Raw genomic sequence first — 23,377 nt, forward strand, 5'->3', positions numbered from 1 at the left:
CCAGGTGTGTAAAACTTGTTGCATCATAACCAAAAAGACTCATGGCTGTATTAGCTCAAAAGGGCGCTTCTACTAAATACTGAGCAAATGGTCTCAATACTTATGGCTGTGTGATATTTCAGTTTTTCTTTTTTCATAAATCTGCAAAAATTTCAACAATTCTGTTTTTTTTCTGTCAATATGGGGTGCTGTGTGTACATTAATGTAGAAAAAATGAACTTAAATGATTTTAGCAAAAATGGCTGCAATATTAAAGAGAGTGCAAAATTTAAGGGGGTCTGAATACTTTCTGTACCCACTATACACACACACACACACACTGTACTTCTTTTTAAAATAATAATTGTGGAGTCCTGTTCAGTTTCTCTGTGTAGTTTTTCAGGTGTAGTTGGAGCCCAACTATTACCATGCAGTTTCTTGGCCTTTCATAACCTTACCTGTCCTCCTTGGCAGTGTCTCCGACGTGCACACCTCATTAAAAGCGCAACCTTTCACAGTCGCCCGTACGAAGTGCACCTGAATGAAGCATTGCGGGGACCCTCGCCCCTTTGAACAAACTGTATGATTGACATGTTGACAGCTATCTTGTCCCCTAGCTTTTTCGTCAGACCACAACCAGGCCTTTAGTAGGAAGCTTTTCTCCATATATTTGTTTCCTATCAATGAGTATCAAAACAAGAGATTTTATGTTCAAAATTGTACACTTGTGTTCATTTGTTTCTGCAAAAAAAACAACAGCATGCCTGTGTTATCCATCCATCTATTTGCTGTACCGCTTATCCTCACTATCACCTAAAGATAGATAGATAAAGGTTACAATTCTCATGTTATGATTATGTGCTCCTTTAGAATGTAATGTCCTAGATTTTCTTAGATTTAGTAATTTATTGGTAAACTGGTTGCGCAATTTTGCAATGTATCGGTGAAAAGTATTAGAAACAAAGAAAAGTATTTATTTAAAATAAGTAATGGGAAATTTTTTTTAATTTTGAAGTAGCTCACCCTCAAAGCAATTGTTTGAAGATGAACACTGTAACATTTGCTGTCATCTTCCATTGGGATACGAATGCTTTTCGGCTTGAACGCACAGAAACCTTCCGATGTTAGTTGTTTGTAGTTCACACCTGCATGAGACATGAACCATTTTATCTTGTACGGAACTGTTGTCCTTGTTTCCAGTTCAAATATATTCATGCATACCAGATCACGCTTAAAAATGGAAATATATTCAAACCCATCTTGAGACACCTGTGAACCCCTAATACACATAGAAACACACACACACACCGGGGCTCTTTCTGTCCTTCCCAGGATCTGTCATATATTTTCTGTTATATATTTTCCTGCTCCGAAAAGGGATATTAACCAGTACCCACAGCACACTTCAGTATTCAAATGATCCCAAAGGGGAAATATCAGGTGTTACAGCAGTACACATCAGTTTGCTTGAAAATTGCTAACAATAAATGCATAGAATCTAAGATGCATACTAAGCAGAAAGAAGTTTTAGACAATGATTTTGCTATATACAACATGCATTGAGTCTATGATGAATCTATAGATTGAGGTTGGTGTTGGGTGGAATGATGCGCTGACTAAACGAGCCGCCCAACTGTCACTGCTCATCGTGGGGAGGCTGAGAGGAGTTGGCCAATATGGCCCTGATTTTGCCCTTCATCCCTTACCTTTTATTTCAAAATCATGCCATGTGAGTATTGTAAAATAATGGTAGTTTACTTAAAAATAATACATGGAAATTTCCTGTTCACTAGAACCTTGGGTTGAAAACAATCCTTTTGAAGGCATTGGTCCACCTTGAATCTTTTGAGATTTGGTAATGTTTTTTTTCCCCATTGGAAATAGAAATAATCTGCTCCAAAATTGTATTGCTGAATAGCTGATTCAATAGTTTTTGTTTCTGGAATTTCACATTTTTCACAGGTGGAAAAGAGCCCTTGGCGCTCTTTTCAATGACCCCTCATTTTGCCTTGGCACAATAACCACAGCCATCATTACACACAACGGTGACAGTTTACACCTGCCTCACAGATATGGTATTTATGGAAGCAAAATCAGACCCCACGATTTATCTCGGGTTTGATAAATCCCATTGCACGTGGTAAATCCATTTGCTTTTACTATGCCCAGTATTTTTCACTGAAGAAAGGGGGGGGAAAAAACAACAAAACAATATACAGTGGACCGTCACCCATGCTATTCACAGGGAACAGGGACCATGTCGGACCGCGAATAGCGAAAATCTTTGTTGCCGAACCGCGAGTATGCAGGGGTCCGCTGTACATTTAACTACTTAAAAAAAAAAAAAAAAAAAAAAAAAAAAAAAAACAACAACAACAATAATGGACATAATTTTCCAGAAAATCTTGGACAAAGTCATCAGTGTACCACAACAACTGAGCTTGTTTTTTTCCCCCAGTATTATTCTTTTTAAATAAATGGTTAACTTTTTTGGATTCTTGTGCTGTACTTTAGTGATGAACAGTCAAGAAAGAACAAGTTAGGCTAGACAGAATACAAATGTGGTGGTTTGTTAAGGAAAAAATAAAGATTTTTAGTGGCATTCAAAAAAGTTCTGTATGCAAAAAGAATTTGTATAAAAGGCTGAAAGTGTTGCCAAACAATTCTTAATTTTGTATTTATGTATTTTGATTCTATCCCTTGGAGAATGTAATGTTTCCACTCGTTTCATGCAGGTGATTTATGAAGAGGGCATTCAAAACATGAGGGGATTGGGCTCAAAACATGAGGGGATTGGGCAGTCTTTTTTCATAACCACGCCAGTGCTTGTTTCCAAGGTAACAACATCCTGACAGCCTCTCTGCTCCTTACCTTGAGATACAGTTCTCTGTCCTCTGTTGCGACTATTAACACCAGACTAGGTAAAATTGATTCACCTTGCCATGTACTGGTGACTTTAATAACCTTTCAAATATCAGGCATTTGATATGTTCCTGGTTAAGAAGACAATATATTTGATACATAATTGACACGGGGAGTAGAATGAAATTTAAATAAAAAATGGGGTTGGTCTTCAAGGAAAAAGCAAGAGTGGCGTAGGCCGGCATTATAGAAAATGTTAATGGAAAGAGTCATGAAATATTCATGAATCTGGGAGCAAAAGGTGGAAATAACTGCAGCCATTTTGGTAGGTAGCAGTTTAGTATGATGACATAAATGCCAAATAACCTTAATTGCCCAAATGAGATAAGAGTATGTGCTTTGCAAATGTCACAATTTGATCCTTTTGGGGCCATTACGTTTTGCCTACCTCACACTTTCAGGCTTGTTGTGTCTGTGTCTATTAGTAATTAGGGGTGCAATTTTGCAAGGGAACTTTTACCTTTAAGTTCCTTAAACAGCTTCACAATTATTTTGTTGGTACTGGCTTGCTTCAGTTACATTAACACTATGTCCCATTGAAATAAATCTAAATGTGTTTCGCCTGGCCCTTCGTGTTTTCTTTGAAGAATTGTACCCATCTTACAAATTATCCCCAGGTAAACATATGAGCAAACTGTGTGTTTTCTCATTTACCAAATAAAAGTAGGGCTGTGAATTACAAAAGAAGAGCAAGTCAATAAAAAGAGAGTATTACGTGTTCAAATGAAGTGCTTAATTTCAGAATAATTATTTGGAAAAAAAAAAACTAACAAAAAATAGATAATACTTAATGTTTTGATCTTACGGGTAGAAGCAAAATCATGTAAAAATGCATTGTACATGGGTAGAAGGGTTTTCCAGAATTTTGAGGTCAACTTTGGGGCTGCGTTTTATACATGGGTGTGCATTATACACGAGAAATTACGGTACTTTTCCTCCTGGCCTGTCACATTCTGATGGAGCTCCTGGCCTGTCACATTCTGATGGAGGTCCGTTAGATTTGTTGTTGTTCTGTTAAGGCTTTCTTATGGATAAAAATTGCCGCCAGGCGCTTCGGGGAATGCTGTGGCAGAGTTGAATGAAGTGCCGCTGCCCAGTCAGTCTCCAGTGTCTGCATCAGGACAGAGTGCAAATGTATACTCCCGCTCATATGGGTGGGAATCGAAAACCCGCTCCAACTTAGAACTGGGTCCAATTGCCAAGATTCCATTGGAATTGTATTCTTTTCAACGATGCTTTCATTTCCTAGCATAATGTCAACTCGGGCGGTGCGACCACCATGTACCTAATGACGCTGGCCCACTCGGGCCAGGAGTACAAATTTCTAAGTTACCGAAAGATTTCGCCCGCTGAAAATGGGCCAAAAGCGCATTTTCGGACCAAAATACTTTTTTTACTGAACTATCCCAGCCAAGACAGGATGCTGTGATAATGAAAGGGAAAAAAATGTGACATGCGCTTGATAGGAAACTGGTGTGAGCCTCAAGTTTATCGCCAAAGCTAACGCCACCGGCAGCGGGACCACGGAATGGCGGTGAGGAATAAGGGTAGTGACACTAATTCAAGCTTCCTTGCCAGAATTATTATGTGCAATAATTCACAGACGACAACTGTGTGCTAACGAGAGCTTTAGTCATCATAAAAGTAAGAAAACGAGCACCAACGCATGACACTTTACAGCACTGTGTCGTTGTCGGAATACAGCCGGCGTGCGTTTTGGGACCACTGCCTTTATACACAAAATATAATTATTTGTTCACGGATGTATTTATTTCAACAATAGCCCCTTAGGATGCAACATCTCATTTTCAAGGGGTCCTTTCAACACATACTTATGATCGCTATTATACACAATAATAATTAAAGGTAACTCAAAATCGTAATACAGGAATCTCGTTTGATGTGTGTCCCGCATCCTAGATCCACAAAAATGATCAGGGACGCATAAAGCATTGTGAATCTGTGTCCACTGAGGCACAACGTTGCTTACCTACGTATTTGTGCAAGGCTCGAATTATGCGGACTCGCATCACAGTTTGCGGGTCCAAATTGGAGTTTTGCGCATCAAGAAACACACTGAAAAACAAAAATGCAAATCAGGTTTACCGCGGAGATGGTCGCGAAGACTTGAAGCGGGCAGTGGCGTGTATGACAGAACTCTCTCACGTCACTGATGCGTGGATGCGGTAGTGAAGCGTTCGATTGAGGCGCGAGAAGACCGCGGTTGCAAAATGGGACACTGAATTGAGAAGAGAGAAAAAAGACAAATGGCGAAAGTGTGGTAGCATTTCGTAGTGAAATGCAAGCCGAGCACCCGTTCGGTGTAACACGGAACATTCTCTCTGTTATTCCGCCAGAGAGGAATAAAAGTAAAATGGATCATCATGATGTACCCAAACAGAGGAGGGTTTTTGTGAAGGAAATAGTTTTCCGTCTCGAGGTTTCTTCAATTTCGTTTGAACAAATTGAACCCTTCCAAAACTTGTAGTAGTCCAAAGAATATTTGTCTTAGTCCTAGTCAGCTGGTCTAAGCTCATAAATGTATAGCCATGAACCTGTATTATGTCACAAAATGCTAATATGCTAGCTGTTTCAGTAATTGGTCCTAGCCAATCAAAGGAATAGTAGGGCGGGTTATCGTTTCATAAATTCAATGGACACAAAACTTTTTTCCGGACTCGATACATTTTCATTCTTGTGGTAACACCCGGCGCGTCACTCATGACACGGCAAGCCGCTGGCGGAACGGATTTGGTGCCGTAGACTCAAAGAACTGGGACATTTCAGAGGAAAGAACTGTTTATTAAGTTTGCGAGGCCGCCAGCTAACGAGCTGGTGTCCTACAGCGCGAAACAAAACACTCTGGCTCGCTCGATTGTTGGGACATCGTTTAAAACACAGGTCACTAACTCGCAGTCCGCGTCCGGACCCAGAAGGAGTCTCAAACGGACCCACAACATTGCCCAAAAAGAGAGGTTTATGATTCAAGACATACGGGATGCCTCTATTTTAATCGGGCAGTTTTAAGGAACTGGCAGTAATTTTTGTTTGTCTTTTTCAGTGGGAAGTTCCCACTGGGAGCTCTTATTAAAAGTGCATATAATATGTGAAACACCATTATGAACCAAAACAAAGGTTTTGAACAAACATAACCTCTAAAACGGTTCCGTTAAGATTTGTGAAAATTAAATGTGTAAAATTGTTTGAGACTTCACTGTTGTGTCAAGATGCCAAACAGAAAAGGGGAAACTCAACTTTATTTTTCTGCACTTTATTTGAATGCATATAACTCTCTCTCTTTATTTACTTGCTTTTAAAGCAAAGCAAATGTATTTATATAGCGCATTTCATGCGCAAGGTAACTCAATGTGCTTTACATGATTAAAAGCATTTAAAAACAAAGAAGAAAAACAGATTATAAACATTTAAAACAATGAAAAAAAATGAGTACAATTAAAACAGCGTGCAGTGTACAGAAATATTATTTAAAAGTGGAAAAGCATGAAAAAAAGAGTTTTTAACCTGGAATTAAAATCATTCACACTTGGGGCTGACATCACTTCTCTTGGCAACTTATTCCATTTGTGTGCAGCATTATAGCAAAATGCTGGTCCACCATATTTGCTGTGGACCCTGTGCTCCACTATTTGACCTGAGTCCGTCGATCTCAGATCTCTTATATTCCATTAGCCTTTCATTCATGTATTCAGGACCAAAAGCATTTAGTGATTTGTAGACCAGTAGCTGAACTTGAAAATATAGTCTAAAACTGACTGGGAGCCAGTGTAAAGACTTGGAGTAGAATTGGAGTAATATGCTCTAACCTCTTTGTTCTGGTCAGAACCCAAGCTGCAGCATTCTGAATGAGCTTGAGCTGTTTAATGCTCTTTTGGGGGAGTCCAGTCAGAAGACCATTACAATAGTCAAGTCTACTTGAGATAAATGTATGGATGAGTTTCTTCTGGTCTGCTTGGCACATCCAAGCTTTCACTCTGGATATGTTCTTCAGATGGTAGAAAGCAGTTTTAGTAATTGATTTGATATGACGGTTGAAAGTCAGGTCGGAATCTATCAGCATTTTTATCAGCATTCCCCAGTGGCGTGCAAAGGGGGGGCATTCACCCAGAGGGTTCATCATATATTTTTAATACACACACGTGTGTGTGTGTGCGTGCGCCAGGCATCCGCTATCTCTTTATTTTTTTGGGTTGTCATGCACAAAGTTTGACTGTTGTACTGTTGAGCTGTTGAAAATCGTGCCACTGTGAGGGCACTTGTGAACTTAAAAAAAGAACATGTTTCGGTCTGAGCAACAGTACAGAAGAGGGCTCAGTACATAAGCATAGCCATGTGGCACATCCAGAAAAGACTGTGGTCTTTTATTTCAAGTAATTCCAAAGGTGTTCACTCTGCTTGAATGCTGAAGCGAGCCTGGTTTAACAAAAATGCTCCTATACAAAGGGAATCCTGAATTCATGGTGCATGTACAAGCTAACACCAACGCTACTCAACATATCTAACAAGTACCACAAATCATGTCATATATTGAGTCATTGTGATCACATCTGGTCCCCAGCTCCAGAAATGTCTTCGGGTTTGAAAGAAATAATTCAACATTTTTTACATTGGTAGTCCACCTTTTAAAATGCCTCCTTTCTTATTGAGCAAACAACCTCAAACGTATTAAACTTTGAAATGCAGTAGGGTATTTCTAACACTAGCTGCAAACCTCTGTTGAGTGTAATTTTCTAATTACCACAGTACCTCACTATTTGAGAATGTAAACAGAAGTGGAATAAATTAAATGCATGCCTTTAGGAATGACCTTGTGTGTCACTGTCTCTTTTAGGGGCACCGTTGAAGCACGCTTCGTATACGTGTTTGTTTTGGGTATCCTCTTCACGGGTACAAAGGACCTGTTGCGATCCCAAATCATCACACCTGATGCCAAATTGAAGAACAGGGGGCTGTGGGAGATTTACAGTGGCCTGGTCTTGCTGGTTTCGCTGTTGTTTCGTGCCCACAACCTGCCAGTGTTGTGCTGTTGTCTGCTCATCCAAACACTTATGGCTCAATTCATTTGGAAGAAGCTTCATTATGATGCAGCCCAAACCACCATCATGCACTACTGGTTTGGTCAGGCCTTCTTTTACTTTCAGGTAAGCAATAAAAACAAACAGTTATACAGAAATGTTGTTGAGAAAAAGTCCGGTGTGATTTTTGAGCAGTATTTAATAATGTACAATATTTGTCAATGAATTAATTATTCAAGCTTATTCAAGTTAGTTTTTCTGTAGGATTTTGACGTTGTAGTCATCTAAAACCAAAACCTCATAGTAGCTACAGTCCCCTCCAAAAGTATTAGAAGGGCTAGGTCAATTTCTTTGTTTTTGTTGTATACTGAAGACATTTTTGTTTAACATCAAAAGATGAATATGGGACAAAAGTTCAGAATTCCAGCTTTAATTTCATGGTATTTACATCTAGATATATTAAACAACAGAGAACCTTTTGTTTGAACCCACCCACTTTTCAAGTGAGCAGCAGTATTGGAACATGTGACTGATGGGAGTTTCTAGTTGCTCAGGTGTTGCATTTTAGATTCATTGCTTAAACATTAGATAGTGCTTGTTTGTGGCTTTGGGTTTCACCTGTGAAAACTGCATTTGCTGTTAAGCAAACATGAAGACGAGAGCTATCTATGGGAGAAAAGCAAACCATTTTGAAGCTGAGAGAAGGGAAAATCGATCAGTGCTATTGCACCAACATTGGGCATAGCCAATAAAACAATTTGGAATGTCATGAAAAAGTAAAAAACTACTGGTGTTTTGCAAAGAAGTACAGAGATGAGCCACAAAAGATTTGGAACAAGGTTTTATGGACTGATGAGACCAAGAGTAACCTCTACCAAAGTGATGGAAAGGCCAAAGTATGGAGAAAGAAAGGATCTGCTTATGATCCAAAACACAAGCTCGTCTGTGAAGTAATGTCACAACCACTAAATCCATCACTGTCCGTGCCAATCAGAAGCCATGGCTGTCGGGGGAGGTCTACAGAGTGCTGAAGGTCCGCAACGTGACTTTTAGGTCTGGTGATTAGGAGGGCCTGAGGACAGCCAGAGCCAATATGTCCCGTGGCATCAGGGAGGCCAAGAGGGAGTATTCCCACCGCTTCAGTAACAGCAGTGACAACAGGAGTCTGTGGTAAGGTATTCAGACCATTACGGACTATAAACCCTCACCACAGAACTGCGACAGCTCCACCTCCCTGTTACATGAGCTGAATGACTTCTTTGCTCGCTTTGAGGAACACAACAGCACCCCTGCACACAAGACTCCACTCCATCCTGGTGACCAAGTGCTGACACTGACCCGGGACAAAGTGAAGTTCTCTCGAGAGGATCCACACATGAGGATCTGAGGGGCTGTGCAGCTGAACTCACAGATGTCTTAACGGACATATGCTTCAAAGCCACCACCACCATCATCCTGGTCCCGAATAAATCGTCTCCATCCTGCCTCAATGACTACTCTCCGGTAGTCAAGTTTGCAGACGACACAACTGTGGTGGGTCTCATCAGCAACGGGGATGAGACAGACTATAGGAGTGAGGTGAGCCGACTGGCTCGGTGGTGCACAGACAGCAATCTCTCTCTGAACATGGAAAAAACCAAAGAGATTGTTGTGGAATTAAGAAGAGCGCACTCCCAGCATGCTCACCTGAACATCAACGGTGCTGCGGTGGAGAGTTGTGCGCAGCACCAAGTTCCTGGTAGTGCACATCACCGAGGACCTCTCCTTGACCAGCAACACCTCATCACTGGCCAAGAAAGTTCACCACCGTCTCTACTTCCTGCGCAAGCTGAGAAGAGCCAAAGCCCCGGCCCCATCATGTGCTCGTTCTACAGAGGGACCATAGAGAGCATCTTGACCAACTGCATCACTGTGCGGTACGGTGCCTGCACCGCATCCTGCCACAAGACTCTCCATCGCATAGTGAGGGAGGCTGAGAAGAGTGGCTGAGAAGATCATCAGAACCTCTCTTCCCTCCTTGCAGGACATTAAAGCATCCGCCTCACCCGCAAAGCCCTCCGCATAGCGGGGGATGCCACCCATCCGTCACACAGCCTCTTCAGTCTGCTGCCATCAGGCAGGAGACTGCGGAGTCTGCGGGCCAGGACTAATCGACTCAAAGACAGTTTTATTCATCAGACTGTCAGGAATCTGAACTCTGTGCCAGCTCTGCCCCCTCTACCTCTTTTGTCCTCTGCCCACCTGAACTCTGATGTCCCGCAAACATCTAGATGCTCACACACGCACTCACACCAGATTCAGGGTCGCACCAGCCAGTTTTGCAGCATTGGGGTTTTGTTATCCAATTTATAAATGTCTTGTTTGCCTTGGCTCTCTGAACACACGTCACCTGACCTTTGATATTTGCACATTCAATTAACACATTTTATATTGTATATACTATAGTTTATTTAGTTTTTATATTGTTACTATTTGTACTTCTCTCTTTTGTAGCACCGAGGGCCCTTGAGTACCATATTTTCAATCCGCTGTATGTATTACGCATTATGTATTGAAGAATTGACAATAAATGTACCTTGTAATGTAATGTCATGGCTTGGACTTGAATGGCTGCTTTTGGAACGTGCTCACTAGTCTTTTAACTCATGGTGGTTGGTAGCACCAGAATGAGTTCTGAAGTCGACAAAACCATTTTGTTTGTCAATTTACAGAAAAATGCATCCAAACTAATAGGGAGAAGCTTCATCATACAAGACAATGACCCAAAACACACTGCCAACACAACAAAGGACTTAATCAGGAGACAAAGGTGGAAGGTCTTAGACTGGCCAAGTCAATCACCGGACCTTAACCCAATAGAGCATGTATTGTACCTCATGAAGAGGAGACTGAAGGGAGAAACCCCAAAAAACAAACAAGAACTGAAAGGGGCTGCAGTAAAGGCCTGGAAAAGCATTTCAAATGATGAATGCAACAGTCTGAAGTCCATGGTTTGCAGGCTTGATGCAGTTATTGCAAGTAAGGTTTATGCCACCAAATATTAAATGTTATTCACTTTAATCATGTCTGTACCTATACTTTTGCTCACTTGAAAAGTGGGTGGCTTCAAACAAAAGGTGCGCTGTCCTGACTTGTTTTACACATCTAGATGTACATGCCATGAAATGAAAGCTGTAATTCTGAACTTTTTGAACTCTTTTGATCTGAAACCCAAATGTCTTCAGTCTACAACAAAAACAAAGGAACTGACCAAGGCAGAGGACCTCTCCTCTGGATGTGTCCTATCGAAGTCTGCTCTCTCTAACTAAGGAGCAAAAACAAAAGTGTTGCATTTATATTTTTGTTCAGTGTACTTCCCTGAATTAAAACCGTCTCCAGTAGGACTGTGCACAGTTAATGAAAATGTAATCATGATCACGATTTCGGCTGCTATGATTAAATTAGCCTGATCGCCAGCGAGTTTTATTTTTTTATTTATTTATTTTGTAACATTTCAAATGCGGCCACTGCAGCATATGACTCACTTTCTCAACCCAGTCAGCCAGCCACCAGGGGGAGAATGCATGGTTAAGGCTTCATTAAGTCATCCCCAACATTGTTTTGCACCGTGGACCTCTTTAGAGGAGGCATTTTTTTTTTCACGGAAAAATCTTAACTCGACAGAATTTTTTTTTCTAATTGTTCCCCAGTGTTATTTGTTACGTATCACTCGACCGACGTGCAGTCCAGTGTTGTTTCGTTCACGTTTTCAGTTCATTACAGTCACTGAATCAGTTTATGAAATGATTAATTTTTTTGATCTTGGCCGCCGCCATGAGCGAGTCGGCTGGGTGCAGAAACGGAACCGCTGCAGCGTTCTGTGCAGTCTTGACGTGTCAATTGCGACGCGCAGCTGTTTTTTTAATTTTTATTTATTTTATAAATAAAACGCATTTGACACGCGAAAACACAATACAATAGAAATTATATAAATTGGTCATTCCTTCTCTGCAGCCCGGTAACAAATGCCTCGCTGACCAGGGGTTGGGGGCCACTGGCCTCAATGACAAGTGAGCTGGGCCCAGGACTCTCAGTCACTCTCGGTGGAATCAAGAGAGTGAGTCATACCTAGAAAAGCCGTTTTCTGGACATGTTTTGATTTCAGGCAAGAGATGGGGTGGCTGGCTTGACAAAGATGAATGAAAAGTCAGTGCTTGCAGCTAGGGCTGCATGTGTCTCCAATCTCCACTTGAATTGCATCTTAAACGCAGCTTTTGTGATGTTGCAGAGGACAAACGTATGAAGTGTTAAGCCTCATGGACTGTCCCAGATATGGGAAGAACTTGCAGCAAAGGACCCACAAAGTCATCGATGACTTTTTGCTTGTAGTTTCTATTAGGCAAATTGTGCCTTTTTTTTTTTTTTTGGTAATGCTAAAATAAAACATTCCGTGCTCTTGCAGGGTAATTCCAACAACATTTCAACTGTCGACATCTCAGTCTGGTTTGTTGGTTTTGACAACTTCGTTGAAGCTCCCGCCATCTTCTTAACAGCCGTCAGTACATATGCTGGGCCGCTGCTTTGGGCTTGCCACCTTGTCTGTTACCTCAGCTCAGAGAGAAACAGGTAAGTGCTCACTACTTATGTACTGTATAAACTGTATGGCAACTCTGTTATGATTGTGTAGTGCAGCATCTTACCAAATGTATCATCCGACACTACCATCGTGTGCAAAATATTCTCAGGTAAAAATGATGTAGAAAATTTTGGAGGGATTTAATCAAATTTGTTGGAAATTAGATCACAAAAAAACAAAACTTTTTTGGAGTTATGTGCAGTATATGGCGAACACACATCTGGTTAACACATTTGCCTCAAAGTTCTGAGGACCCGGGTTCAAATCCGGCCTCACCTGTGTGGAGTTTACATGTTCTCCCCGTGCCTGTGTGGGTTTTCCCCGGGTACTCTTCCTCCCACATCCCAAAAACATGCATGGTAGGTTAATTGACAACTCTAAATTGCCCATAAGTGTGAATGTGTGCGCGAATGGTTGTTTGTTTCTATGTACCCTGCGATTGGCTGGCGACCGGTTCAGGGTGTACCCCGCCTCTCCAGCACGCCCGCGAACCTTGTGAGGATGAAGTGGTACAGAAAACAGAAAACAGTAATCGTCAAAATGTGGTACGAGTACCACTAGTAGGCCGTGATCTCCCTCTCGTGGTACGCAAAAAAATAAAAATAAAAAATCCTTGAATTTAATGTGTGAAATTGTAACTGTATATGATGTTACAGTATGTTACATTTCTGTTAATTATAATTCGGTTTTATTTAACTTACATTACAATACATTCACTTTTAATCTTTAAGAACTGTTTGTTTTTTTATTTTCTTGAGGTACAATGTTTAGCTAACAGTACATTTGAACTGAATCCTTATTACTTATTGTAATAGTTACTTATTTTCCTTTACTTAAGCTCTTGGTATGAAAAGTTTACAAACCACTGCCCTGGAACATTTGTTAATTCCATCCATCCATCCATTCTCTACCGCTTATCCGGGTCGGGTCGCGGGGGCAGTAGCTTCAGCAGGGACGCCCAGACTTCCCTCTCCCCAGCCACTTCATCCAGCTCTTCCGGGGGGATCCCGAGGCGTTCCCATGCCAGCCGAAGGATGTATTCTCTCCAGCGTGTCCTGGGTCGTCCCCGGGGTCTCCTCCCGGTGGGACATGCCCGGAACACCTCACCAGGGAGGCGTCCGGGAGGCATCCGAATCAGATGCCCCAGCCACCTCATCTGGCTCCTCTCAATGCGGAGGAGCAGCGGCTCTACTCTGATATCCTCCCGGATGACCGAGCTTCTCACCCTATCTCTAAGGGAGAGCCCAGATACCCTGCGGAGGAAACTCATTTCGGCCGCTTGTATCCGGGATCTTGTTCTTTCGGTCACGACCCACAGCTCATGACCATAGGTGAGGGTAGGAACGAAGATCGACCGGTAAATTGAGAGCTTCGCCTTTCGGCTTAGCTCTTTCTTTACCACAACGGACCGATACAAAGTCCGCATCACTGCAGACGCTGGTGGTCGCTGAAGCAAAAACCCGGGCATGGGAGGAGTTCGGTGAGGCCATGGAGAAAGACTTCCGGACGGCTTCGAGGAAATTCTGGTCCACCATCCGACGTCTCAGGAGAGGAAAGCAGTGCACCACCAACACTGTGTATAGTGGGGATGGGGCGCTGCTGACCTTGACTCGGGACGTTGTGAGTCGGTGGGGAGAATACTTCGAAGACCTTCTCAATTCCACCGACACGCCTTCCCATGGGGAAGCAGAGTGTGGGTTCTCTCCTATCTCTGGGTTTGAGGTGACCGAGGTAGTTAAAAAGCTCCTCGGTGGCAGGGCCCCGGGGGTGGATGAGATTTGCCCGTAGTTCCTAAAGGCTCTGGATGTTGTGGGGCTGTCCTGGTTGACACGGGGGACCGGAGGCTGTGTTCCAACTACAGGGGGATCACACAGCTCAGCCTCCCTGGTAAGGTCTATTCAGGGGTGCTGGAGAGGAGGGTCCGTCGGGAAGTCGAATCTCAGATTCAGGAGGAGCAGTGTGGTTTTCGTCCTGGCCGTGGAACAGTGGACCAGCTCTACACCCTCGGCAGGGTTCTCGAGGGTGCATGGGAGTTCGCCCAACCAGTCTAGATGTGTTTTGTGGACTTGGAGAAGGCGTTCGACCGTGTCCCTCGGGGAGTCCTGTGGAGAGTGCTTCGGGAGTATGGGGTACCGAACCCCCTGATACGGGCTGTTCGGTCCCTGTACGACCGGAGTCAGAGTTTGGTCCGCATATCCGGCAGTAAGTCGGACTCGTTCCCGGTGAGGGTTGGACTCCGCCAAGGCTGCCCTTTGTCGCCGATTCTGTTAATAACTTTTATGGACAGAATTTCTAGGCGCAGCCGAGGCGTAGAGGGGGTCCGGTTTGGTGGCCTCAGTATTGCATCTCTGCTTTTTGCAGATGATGTGGTTCTGTTGGCTTCATCAAGCCATGACTTCAAACTCTCATTGGAGCAGTTCGCAGCCGAGTGTGAAGCGGCTGGGTTGAGAATCAGCACCTCCAAATCTGAAACCATGGTCCTCAGTCGGAAAAGGGTGGCATGCCATCTCCAGGTCGGGGATGAGATCCTGCCCCAAGTGGAGGAATTCAAGTATCATTTGTTAATTATGAATTAAAATGAATGAATAATTATTTTGTTAGATAATCTATGTAATGCCGTATAAACTAGCTCCATGGTTGCAAGTCCCTGACCAATAATCTATTACCAAAATTAAATTTTTCACTTTACTAATTAATGTCCTGCTTTCTTTGTACAGGGAGTCCTACTTGAAAAATGTACCATTATCCCCATTTTTCATCACCTTCACATTGCCTTAAATGGCCTTACTTCAATCACTGTTGCACTGTGATCCAAATTATTGTGCCTTTAGGACTTGATTAAAAGGAGAGTTTGAAATGTTCAAAAATATCACTTTTTGTCATATATTTTAGAACTGTTCGTCTGACTTGCCGGTGGCACATTTTGTAAAATGATCTGTGAAAAAATCTGCCCACTCTAGCCCGATCTTGTACCTCTAATATGATATTTAAGAAATCTCAAGGCCCATGGAAAACAAGCAATCACAGACAGAAGGCGTGACGGACCAGGTGTCAGTTATTTGCTGTACACTCGCAAGCGCATCATTGCAGCCTTGCGCTGACTTGTTAGCTTGGGCTTCAGGAGCTTTGCTGAAGGACCTGAAGGACTCCAAGATGGTGAGAAATAAGATTCTCTGGTCTGATGAGACCAAGATAGAACTTTTTGGCCTTAATTATAAGTGGCACGGGTGGAGAAAACCAGGCACTACTCATCACCTGTCCAATACAGTCCCAAGAGTGAAGCATGGTGGTGGCAGCATCCTGCTGTGGGGGTGCTTTTCAGCTGCAGGGACAGGACGACTGCTTGCAATCGAAGAAAAGATGAATGCGGCTAAGTACAGGGATATCCTGGACGAAAACCTTCTCCAGAGTGCTCAGGACCTCAGACTGGGCCGAAGGTTCACCTTCCAACAAGACAATGACCCTAAGCACACAGCTAAAATAACGAAGGCGTGGCTTCAGAACAACTCCGTGACTGTTATTGAATGGCCCAGCCAGAGCCCTGACTTAAACCCAATTGAGCATCTCTGGAGAGACCTGAAAATGTCTGTCCACCAACGTTCACCATCCAACCTGACAGAACTGCAGAGGATCCCCAAATCCAGGTGTGAAAAACGTGTTTCATCACTCCCAAAAAAACTCATGGCTTTATTACCTCAAAGGGTTGCTTCTACTAAATACTGAGCAACGGGTCTGAATACCAGATGAGGTGGCTCGGGCATCTGTTTAGGATGCCTCCCGGACGCCTCCCTGGTGAGGTGTTCCGGGCACGTCCCACCGGGAGGAGACCCCGGGGACGCCCCAGGACACGCTGGAGAGACTACGTCTCTCGGCTTTCCTGGGAACGCCTCGGGATACCCCTGGAAGAGCTGGAGGAAGTGTCGAGGAGAGGGGGGTCTGAATACTTTCCGTACCCACTGTAGCTTGCGAACTGCGTTAAACACAACGAAGACGAAGATGGTGTCAATGTCAAAGAATATAAATGGGAGGAGGGGGATGAAAAAAAGCCGAAAAGCCAAATTGCATTTCAGACTGAGCAGAAAGAACACGGAATTGCTCTCATCTGCCGCGGAGCAGTGATTACAGTTGACTTGTTACGCTGCCATGTTGGGATTTGTACAACCCTGCAGTGATTGTGTGCATCTCTGAACCGCAGTGAGTCCATGGCCATGCGTGTTCCATGGCATCACGCGATCGCCAAACAGTTAAGATTGTTTCATGTAGTTTCAAGCTACGCATTACTATTAAAGTATTGGGTCTTGTTATGCCATTATGTCATTTGTATATATATGTGTGCTTTGTTCATTTGAGAGTCAGCTGGTCTGAACCTACACTGTATTATGTCACATAAAATGCTAGCTGCTCAAGTGAAGGTGCACAACACCCAAGACTGTATGCCTTTTTTAGTTGCATGCAAGAAATGCTAAGTTTCAACTGGAACTTATTTATATTCGCTTCATTTATTTGTATTTGTTTGAAGTTGCCTCAATGAAAATGTTTAGACACAATAGTTTGCTGCTCAATGTGAATTTAAGTGAAAAAATCAGTTGTATAAAAAAGAAAACCAATTGGCCGCTAATTATAAAGTGAAATGGCTTATTTTGTATTCATTATTGCTGTTTAACAAAGCAAAACTTAATTTAAATTAAACATCACAAAAATCTAACTTATCTAATTACTCTAACAATTTTAATAGTATACTCAAATACTAAAATATTTGATAGCTGCAGCCCTAATCACTCATCACATTTTAAAATTTTTAATTGATTATGCATTCCCAAAAAAACAATAACATGTCGTGTTATTGTAGCACTCCCATTTACCAGCGTCCGTTGTTAATGGTGGCCCAAAGTAACTTTGCTTATACCTTTGGTATCTCCAGTTAAAGTGCATCCAGTCTGTTTGTTTGTTTGGTTTTTTTTGAGTCCATGATTATTGTGACAAAGCTTTTCAAGTTTTCCTGGAGTAGTGCTGTGGAAATGTCCTGTTCTTGCAGTAGTGGCAGCGTGACAAATTCCTTGTCTGCATTCACATCTGCCTTTCGGGACGGGAAACAGCTGCATTTTGAGACTCTCGGCCGTTGTCCATTTCACTAAGTTTTCCCCAAAAGACGAAACCCCAACGTACAGGTTTCATGAAGGCGCTAGCTGGTCTGTCTTAGCTGTTTCTGTTAGCGATACGTAGCAACAACAACAGCTTGAATGTCAAATGTAGCTAGGCAGCAAAACTTGCGCTTGGTCTGGTGAGCAGTCAATACAACGGCGCTTCCCGATGGCGTCACTTCTAGGCAACACCCAGTAAGTTAACTACAATTCCCAAAGGACTGTTCGACCTTCCTTCCGTATCCGTGCTGTATTTATCCGAAATAAATCAACGCTGATAGCGCGTGTATGAAATAATTGACAAAGACGAAAAGGATTTTTAATGGACATTTTCCCTTTAAATTTGCAAACGTAAAACGTCGTTTTAGTTGGTTAACATTCTCGTTTTTTTGTTGTTTTTTTCAATTTTAGTTTTCGTTGACTGTAATACTGTCGAGAGAGACAATATTCAGTCCCGTGTGTTACATGGTAAACACACGGGACAGGTCCACATATAACCATAACACATTTCTCCCTCCAAAACTGGACTCCTTCCCATGTCTCCCACTTCTTCTCTCCCCCTCTTTAGAATCTGCTCCAAGTTCCCTCCCCCTCACCTGGGACATGTGCCTGGGCAAATCTCCTCATCTCCTTTCGCTGCATTCTTCCTCCTGGCCTGCATGTTGATAATCTTAACGATCACATTTGGGCCGAGAGCTTCGTCATTGGGAAAATGTAGTTTTATTTCATTAACTTTAACCAATCTGTTTACATGCTGAACAGTCAAACTAAAACACACACACAATAAAGGTCTAATTTCGATGGACAGACCAGACTGATGCATATAGGTTAGCATCAGGTGGTTTTGTATGCAGTTAGCTCATGAGTTATACATAGACACCGACAAGCGACATTATCACCACTTGCACAATATAGTCATATCCAGTGTAATCGAGTAATCAAGTATTTGGATAAAATATATATTTTCTTGTTTGAAGAGCAGTTATGAATAGACAAGACATTTCACTTAACAATGAATGACCAATCCGTTTTCTTTTTTAGATAACTTTCTTTGAATATAAATTCACATTGTCAACATTTGTCTTTGTCTACATTTTCAGTTAGGCAATTTCAAACACAAAAATAAAACACAAATATAAAGACATTCCAATTTTAACTGCATTTCTTGTATCAAAACATTAGGTATTCATTAAAAAAGGCATAAGCAGCCTTTATGTTCTACGGCAACTAGAATTTTAGCATGCGGCATCATAAAACAGTATGTTCGTGACTACATTTATGAACTTTGACCAGCTGACTAGGAATAAGACTTTATCATGCTTTAATTTTCATCCTCTTCGCTCAACAGCGCTGTCCTTAAACCCTGTATCAAGTTGTCACGTTATAGTCACAGCCCATGGGCATGGTTGTCACGATTCACCATCGTAATAAACTAGCCACAAATTTGACAGTAGTCATAATTAACAGAAACCTTGAGCACCCACAGGGCTAGCGTTATGTTAGTAAGGTACAGACGCTGTCCAAAACATTTGAATATCATGGAAAAGTTTATTTCCATAATTCCATTCAAAAAGTTACCTTCATAAATTATAGATTCAGGGCCCACAATTTTAACAATTTGAAGTATTTATTTGTTTATTTTAACATAATTTGGGCTTCCAGCTCATAAAACCCACGAAATCAGGAGTTCAAAAAATTTGAATACTGTGAAGAAATCAGCACAAATTTTGCAGGCCATAAATGTTTGAAACTGAGTGTCACACACTAATCATTGACTAAACTCAAAGCGCCTGCACAGGTTTTCCCAGGTCTCATTAAATTGCTCCCAGTTCGTACCCTTGAAAAACGTCCCAACAGAACGATGCTGCCACCACCATGCTTCACTGTAGGGATGGTATTGGTCAGGTGATGAGCGGTGCCTGGTTTCCTCTAAACGTGATGCCTGGCATTCACAACAAAGAGTTCAATCTTTGTCTCATCAGACCAGAGAATTTTCTTTCTCATGATCTGAGAAACTCCAGGTAGGCTGCCATGTGCCTTTTACTAAGGAGTGGCTTCCGTCTGGCCACTCTACCATATAGGCCTCCTTGGTGGAGTGCTGCAGAGATGGTTGTCCTTCTGGGAGGTTCTCCTCTCTCCAAAGAAGACTGCTGGCGCTTTGACAGTGACCAAATCAAAGAGTTCTTGGTCACCTCCCTGACTATGGCCCTTCTTCTCCTCCGATTGCTCAGTTTAGATGGGCGACCAGCTGTAGGAAGAGTCCTGGTGGTTCGAACCATTTATGGATGATGGTGGCCACTGTACTCTTTGAGTCCTTCAAAGCAGCAGAAATTTTTCTGTAGCCTTCCCCAGATTTGTGCCTCGTGACAATCCTGTCTCGGAGGTGTACAGACAGTTACCTTGATTTCATGTTTGGTTTGTGCTCTGTCACCTGTGGGACCTTGTATAGACCGGTGTGTGCCTTTCCGAATCATGTCCAATCAACTGAATGTACCACAGAAGGACTCCAATTACGCTGTAAGAACCTCTCAAGGATGATCAGTGGAAACATGTACCTGAGCTCAATTTTGAGCTTGGTGGCAAAGTCTGTGAATACTTATGTACATGTCATTTCTTAGTGTTTTTTTTTTATTTTATTTTTTTTATTAAATATATTTGCAAAAATCTCCCCAATGTTTTTTTTATTTTTTTTACACTGTCGTCATGGGGTGTTGTGTGTGGAATTTTTTTTTTGGGGGGGGGGGGGGGGGACAAATGTATTCAATTTTGGAATAAGGCCGTAACAACAAAATGTGAAAAAAGTGAAGCTCTGAATACTTTCCGGATGCGCTGTACAGTCTCCTCCAAAAGTATCAATGGCAATTTCTTTGTTTTTGTTGTACACTGAAGACATTTGGTTTCAGAGCAAAAGATGAATATGAGAAAAAAGTTCACAATTGCAGCTTTTATTTCATGGTATTTACATCTATCGACATCTGTTGAACAACTCAGGACAGAGCACATTTTGTTTGAACCAATCCACTTTTCAAGTGGGCAATAGTATTGGAGCATGTGATTAATGGGTGTTTCTAGTTGCTCAGGTGTTGCCTTTTAGATTGATTGCATAAATTGATTGTGCTTGTTTTTAGCTTTGGGTTTCACCTGTGAAAACTGCATTTGCTGTTAAGCAAACATGAAGACCAGAGAGCTGTCTACGGGTGAAAATCAAACCATTTTGAAGCTGAGAGAAGAGGGAAAATCAATCAGAGCTATTGTACAAACATTGGGCATAGCCAATACAACAATTTGGAATGTCCTGAAAAAGAAACAAACTACTGGTGTACTGAGCAACACACATCGAACGGGTCGGCCAAGGGTATCAACTACAGTTGATGACAGAAACATTGTGAGAGCTGTGAAGAAACACCCAAAGACAACAGTGACATCACTGCCAACCTCCACAGGGCAGGGGTGAAGGTATCACAACCCACTGTTTGAAAAAAACTTTGTGAGAAGAAATATATAAGCCATACCACGTTGCAAACCACTCATCAGCAAAAATAATCAGAAGGCCAGATTGGATTTTGCGACGAAGTACAGAGATGAGCCACAAACGTTTCGGAACAAAGTTTTATGGACTGATGAGACCAAGATTAACCTCTTCCAAAGTGATGGAACGGCCAAAGTATGGAGAAAGAAAGGATCTGCTTATGATCCCAAACATACAAGCTCCTCTGTGAAGCATGGTGGAGGTAATGTCATGGCTTGGGCTTGCATGGCTGCTTCTGTAACGGGCTCGCTAGTCTTGATTGATGATGTAACTCATGATGGTAGCAGTGGTGGCCGGGCCTGCACCCATGGGCTCACCACCTGTGGGAGGGGCCATAGAAGTCGGGTGCAGTGCGAGCTGGGCGGTGGCCGAAGGCGGGGACCTTGGCTACAGAAGCTGGCTCTAGGGACGTGGAATGTCACCTCTCTGGCAGGGAAAGAGCCCGAGCTGGTGTGTGATGTCGATAAGTTCCGACTAGATATAGTCGGACTAGCCTCCACACACAGCTTGGGCTCTGGTACCAGTCCTCTCGAGAGGGGTTGGACTCTCTTTCACTCTGGAGTTGCCCACGGTGAGAGGCGCAGGTGTGGGTATACTTATTGCCCCCCCCCCACCCCCGGCTCAGCGCCTGTACGTTGGTGTTCACCCCGGTGGACGAGAGAGTAGCCTCCCTCCGCCTTCGGGTGGGGGGACGGGTCCTGACTTTTGTTTGTGCCTATGCACCAAACAGCAGTGCACCAACTTCAGTTGTACAGCCGGGTTCACGACCCTTGTCCTGCATGCTTCTTCTCCTGTCCTTGTCCTGTTCTATCCTGTCCTGTCCTTCCCTCACAGGGTGTAGCACTACAGCCCCATGCAACACTCATATTTAATGTTTCATTGTTGTCGATAATGTAATGACTTACTTCTCTCACCCTGTTTACAATTAGTGCTTTGTCTTTGGTCTTTGTTTCTCTCTCCCCTCTAGAAACTTTGTTCTGTTCGACTGATAGACTCATTCTCAATAAACAATCAATTATAATACAAGTACCAATATACCACAGCGGAAGCTTAAAAACTCCACTGTTCCGGCATAAAAGGGATACAGAACCTCCATTCTGCTTGACTGAACAGCCAGACAGGACAACAACAAAAAAAAGAGAGATGAGATCAACAGACTGACAGCATGGTTTTCAGAAAACAACCTCCCACTGAATATGACAAAAATGAAAGTGCATCTAACGTGCAATAACTCTTTACACTCTCATATTCGGTTTACTAGTTTTATGTGCGTTGCACTATTTTATTTCGGTACTATTCCTATCTTTTTTTGTACTTATTTTATTGTAGCGTGGCGCCTCGATAGAACGGACGAGTAGGGGCGTGGGCTCGTCCAATATAGCCGAATGTCCGTTATGTTGAAGCACTTTTTTTTTTTTTTTTTTTTTTAAAAAGCTTTAATATGTTTGAAAGTTTCACATTTTATCCAAGCTTACCACACCAGTGTGCTTGGTCATGGTGACATTGTTGACGAACAGTACTCATCATAGGCGAGTCGCTTTCATGAGCTGCAAGGCATTGGTGTGCTTCCTTATTACAAATCTATTGCCAAAGGCCAGCGGCTTGACAAGAACTTTTTACTGTACCAAAAATAGCATGTTCCAGACTCCAAAGACCTGTTTTGTAGTCCTCAGACTTCACAATGCCGTTGTAACAATTATTGTAGTTAACCATTTCGTTGTATTGTATACATCTACCAAAAAAGGTGATTCAGATGCCGAAGATGCCCACTGTAAACGACCAACTCGAGCTGGTGCTTTAAAATAGTGTTATTTTTCTTTATTAAAAACATTGTAACCCAATTGTGGTGTTGACTTCAGCGTTGCCTCCTCTGATGATGCACTTTCCTCCGCAGGAGTCCTGTTGCAGTCGGCCACGGGTGTTACTGTTTGGCTGTGCTCAGGTCGGTGCCGGTCGCGGCCTACATTGTTCTGGTGACTGTCCTGCGCTACCATCTCTTCATATGGAGCGTCTTCTCTCCCAAATTACTCTACGAGGCCATGCACCTACTGCTCACGGCCGGCGTCTGCCTCATCTTCAACACTGTGGAGCAAAGCCACACCTCTGCCTCATCTTAGGGCATGTTCATGGCAAGTAAGAGAGTTTGCGCTTACTTTCT

General features: G+C 42.7%; 1 protein-coding gene across 7 annotated transcripts in view; it reads left to right on the forward strand.

The window, feature by feature from the left end:
* pigg (phosphatidylinositol glycan anchor biosynthesis class G (EMM blood group)) overlaps window positions 1–23,377 on the forward strand; it is a 67,452-nt gene that overhangs the window by 36,663 nt on the left and 7,412 nt on the right. For 3 of the 7 annotated variants that reach the window (XM_061786861.1, XM_061786860.1, XM_061786858.1), the window contains exons 11-13: window positions 7,751–8,060; window positions 12,376–12,539; window positions 23,114–23,352. In XM_061786861.1, coding sequence (XP_061642845.1) covers window positions 7,751–8,060; window positions 12,376–12,539; window positions 23,114–23,336 — 697 coding nt within the window. In that variant the 3' untranslated portion in view covers window positions 23,337–23,352. Of the gene's footprint in view, window positions 1–2,714; window positions 4,789–7,750; window positions 8,061–11,927; window positions 12,031–12,375; window positions 12,540–23,113; window positions 23,353–23,377 lie in introns of those variants that run through there. The other 4 variants (XM_061786862.1, XM_061786859.1, XM_061786863.1 and 1 more) reach the window with 4 other exon arrangements.

Source organism: Phyllopteryx taeniolatus, chromosome 10 (genome assembly GCF_024500385.1).
Source record: "Phyllopteryx taeniolatus isolate TA_2022b chromosome 10, UOR_Ptae_1.2, whole genome shotgun sequence".
Classification (NCBI taxonomy): domain Eukaryota; kingdom Metazoa; phylum Chordata; class Actinopteri; order Syngnathiformes; family Syngnathidae; genus Phyllopteryx; species Phyllopteryx taeniolatus.